Below are 4,112 nucleotides of genomic sequence, written 5' to 3'. Positions count from 1 at the left end.
CTAAAAGTGACAGCGTGACAGTTCTCATTATTGACTACTATTTAATAATAAAAGATTATTAACCACTTTGAACAAATGCCGAGAAAGCCTACTTTACAAGTGGAAAAAAGGTTAATAATCATGTCATCAGACGCTAGTAGTGAAAAAAATAGTTTCAAAGTGGTGACAAATGTAATGTTTATGTTTAACGTGATTAAAACATAAATGCGACGTTTTCTGCTTTTTTGTTACAAAATTCACATTAATCTAACATCACTACGAACACGTGTTTTAAATGTTTTTATTGCGACGTTCAGATGATATCAATAAGTTGCAAGTAAACTTCATTTTCTTTATAAAGCGTCTCGTCAACATCACATCCCTGTCACGACTCGCGCTTGCTTAACCACTGCCGCAAAATCACATAACCTAAAAAAAGCATTTTGCAATTTTCGCGGTTTGTTCCTTTCTCGTTTTCACATCGATCGTTGGTTTGTTTTGAGGTTTTGTGAACGATGAATACAGAAAAAAAGGTTAGTATGATTTAAATATTTTATAAGATTAGGTATACTCCTTGTTTACAAATAAATTATTTGTACGTTTTAATTTACCAAAATTTGGCTATCATATTTGTAGCAATATCTACTTATTCTATTTATACCTATTTAAAATTATAGCCCTGAGATGTGTGTTATCATGGATTGTAGTTATTTAATTGAACAACTCTTATTAATCAACTGTTTTGACTGCTTGTATTAGTTTAATATTCTAACTTCATTTACTTGATTATATCGTTGAGTGAAGGAATCAAGCCTATAGTAAAAATCGTTGCATTTCCCTTCTCTGTCCAACATATGCAAACTTGCCCGTGGGGTATGAGTTCTCAGATCCCGACGGGTAAGCTCGTGTGCATTGAAGCGAGAAGCGTTGAAGAAAATGCAACGACTTTTAGTATAGGTGTTGGCTGTTGCGCCTCTACCTACATTCCTTCACTCAACGATTATATTATGAAGCAGTTCACAGATGATCATGCGTATTTGATGTAGTTCTGTAGACAAATACCCAAGTTAGTACTAATTCAACTGCGATTGTGAATAAGTTTTCAGCTTTGTAGAACTTCAAAATCGTTTGTATTTCAACGTTTTGTTATCACACGGTACTTGCACAATAATTGTTTCAACAGTATGCGGTTGTTAGTCTCATTAAAGAAGGGACCATTTCATTGGTACCATCATCATGGATATTGGACATAGAAAATGAAAAGAAAGAGTGTTGGTGGCCAACCAAAAATGTAAGAAAAGCAATAAAACTTGCACACAGTCCTACAAACAAGTGGAGTTTATGGGAAATGGAAGTGTTGGGAAAATATGGTTAGTAGGTCAATGTCTTTGACATTTTCTTTAAATAGTGTTTTTTTTAGAATCATACGAATTAGGCTTAAAATATGAACGGCAGTTCATAAAGGAGTCAGGATCCGAACCGGATGAAGAACACTTGGGTAGAGGCAAAAGGAAAAAAATTTAAAAAACTCAAGGTACACATTTATTATACGTAATCTAAAGTAAGATAAATAATCACAATAGAAATAAAAGATGCAAAATTATACTGTGCATCTAGTAATTTAAAAACTCAAAGTACACTCACTATTATATAACAATTATTGGATACATTAATGAAATTAAGTTTATGATTTATGTCCTTTATGAAAAATATTAGTATTATTATAAGTATATTGTATTTAGCTGATGACGATACCAGTGAGAGTGAATCCAATAGCAGTGAGTGCAATCACTCTGAAGAAACCACAGTACTGGAAATCGACGTTTTGAATGGAGAGAATTTAATTGAAGAAGCAACACTTGTTGAAGGTAATTTAAAAAAATCAATTTATGCGACTATAAAATGTGTTTCAGAATTTTTATTGCAACCTACAAATGGTAAGAAGGACAACCAATCCACTGACACATCTCAAGCGTTGACCATCTGCAACATAGGAAGTGACACGTCTAGAACTAGTCTACCTTCAATAAACATAACAGAAAAGGAAGAACTACCAACGATAATTACACACCATAGGGTCCTGCATACTCCCACAACTTCACGATCTTCATCTGTATCAATGCCAGTACTAGCCACAGATGGTATCACTTTACCTGATTTTAATTTCACTCTGATAGAGATGAATAATAAACTCTCGGAAATCCATAGAAAGCAATGTGAAATAGAGCAAAGAGTGCAAATTGTGAACGAAAGGTTAGTCGCTCTAGAGCAAACACTACCGCTGGGCACTCCAAATTCCATTAACAAAGTTGGTAACGATCAACTGCCAAAAAAGAAATTTTCTTCATTTGATGAGCTGCAAGAGTTTGAGGCGAATTTTACAGAAGAAACGAGAAAACAAATGGTAATGTAAATATAAATGTATAGGTACATTAATAAAATAGCATTTGCAGTTGTACCATATCAAGTTATGTGGTGGAAAGGATTATAAAGATGCAACAAAACGTTATTTGAAATTACTTTTTACCAATCAATTTGCTAGAACATGCTCGTGGACTGGTCAAAAAAACCATCACAAATTAAAGGACTTGGAGGTGGTGAAGGTAATTAAAGGTTAGTAAATTTCATTTAAATTGTTGAGATTCACAGTTTTAATACTTCTTTTATTTTCAGAGGCTGTTTGCTCCTGTTACAATGTAACCAGCAGGGATTTCGAAATTGTACTGATGGATTGGTTCCGTTATGCTACTCAAAGGGATAAAAGAGAAAAATCCTCTTGGTATGTATAAGAAGAGAAATTATTAGATAGGTGTTGTTGTTTATTAATTATGCACATGTATGGTTAGGTATGTTATTTCGTAGGTATTGCTACAATAGGTTATTTTTTAAGAATAGGTAGCTAACTAGATATAATATTCATTTCGATTTCGAACAATAATTATTTACCTAAAATTTTTTAATTTTAATTTCAGCCTTTAAAACGCAAACCACTTCATTTATTATCGGAGAAATATTTGAAAAAAATTGCCCGAGACCAAAGCAAGGATTTATGTACTTTTAATAATGCTGTTCAATATAACAGTAATGTCACTACACCGAATAACTCATTGGCTGTCGACACTAATGAAAGTACTGGCTTGGATGTTATATTACCTAGCATTACTCCTTCCCATAGTTCAAGTCCTCCCCATACAAATAATCTTAAAACTCCTACTCCTGCTGTTAATACTGCAGCAACCAGTATTTTTCCAAATAATCCGACATCCATAGAAAACGGTGATTCTTACTTTTTAGCTGATTTGACATCTTTTGCGTTAGAATCTTGTCTGTCTCGTAACAATTTCAATAACCTTCTAGATTTATTGCATAAACATAACAAATTGGCTGCTGATGCAGTGAAAGATAGTAGAACACTACTTAAAACCAATTATAATAAATCATCCATTGTGCAAATGGGATCAGGCCAATATTTTCATTTTGGAATAAATAAGAGTATTGCACACATTTTAGAACTGACAACTGTTATTCCTACGCTCATAAAGTTGGCTGTTAGCGTTGATGGATTACCATTATTCAAAAGTTCTTCCTATCAGTTCTGGCCAATTCTTGCATGCATAACTAATATAAAAACCCTAAAAATACCATTTCCAATAGGAATTTATTATGGACAATCAAAACCAGACAGTCCTGAAGTTTTTTTACGGTTCTTTATAAATGATTTAAAATTTGTAATTGATAATGGTCTAACATATAAAGGTAACGTGCTATTAGTTGATTTGGATTTTATTACATGTGATGCTCCAGCAAAAAGTTTTATCCTTGGGGTTAAAGGACATAATGCATACTTTGGGTGTACAAAATGCACCACTGAGGGCACTTATATAAGTAATCGTGTAACATATTCGGTTTATCGGTCGCTACCTCTGCAACCATTTAAAAGGAAAATTAAAAATCTTTTGAAAAGAGATTCACTCTTAAGGTCTAGCCACACATAAACGAGACGTGTACGATACGAGCGCGAGACGAGTGCCGGCACGAGCTCCGTCCCTTGACGTCCCAGTCACACTGTAACGTAGCCCCGTTGCGAGCGATAGTATACCTAACCTAGTTTGAGGGTTCAGTGATGTTTTCAA

The 4,112-nt window shown here is 33.8% G+C and overlaps 1 protein-coding gene across 1 annotated transcript; it reads left to right on the top strand.

The window, feature by feature from the left end:
- Positions 1-1,270: 1,270 nt before the first annotated feature.
- LOC116182050 lies at positions 1,271-2,904 on the top strand. Its single transcript, XM_031502544.1, has 5 exons — positions 1,271-1,513; positions 1,722-1,847; positions 1,893-2,383; positions 2,433-2,592; positions 2,653-2,904. The coding sequence occupies exons 3-5, from the start codon at positions 2,099-2,101 to the stop codon at positions 2,766-2,768; spliced, it is 561 nt and encodes a 186-aa protein (XP_031358404.1). The 5' UTR covers positions 1,271-1,513; positions 1,722-1,847; positions 1,893-2,098; the 3' UTR covers positions 2,769-2,904.
- The last annotated feature ends 1,208 nt before the right edge of the window (positions 2,905-4,112 follow it).

Source organism: Photinus pyralis, unplaced genomic scaffold (genome assembly GCF_008802855.1).
Source record: "Photinus pyralis isolate 1611_PpyrPB1 unplaced genomic scaffold, Ppyr1.3 Ppyr1.4_unclustered_Scaffold3318, whole genome shotgun sequence".
Classification (NCBI taxonomy): domain Eukaryota; kingdom Metazoa; phylum Arthropoda; class Insecta; order Coleoptera; family Lampyridae; genus Photinus; species Photinus pyralis.
Note: the sequence above shows the minus strand (reverse complement) of the source record. Positions and strands in the feature narration are given on the sequence as shown.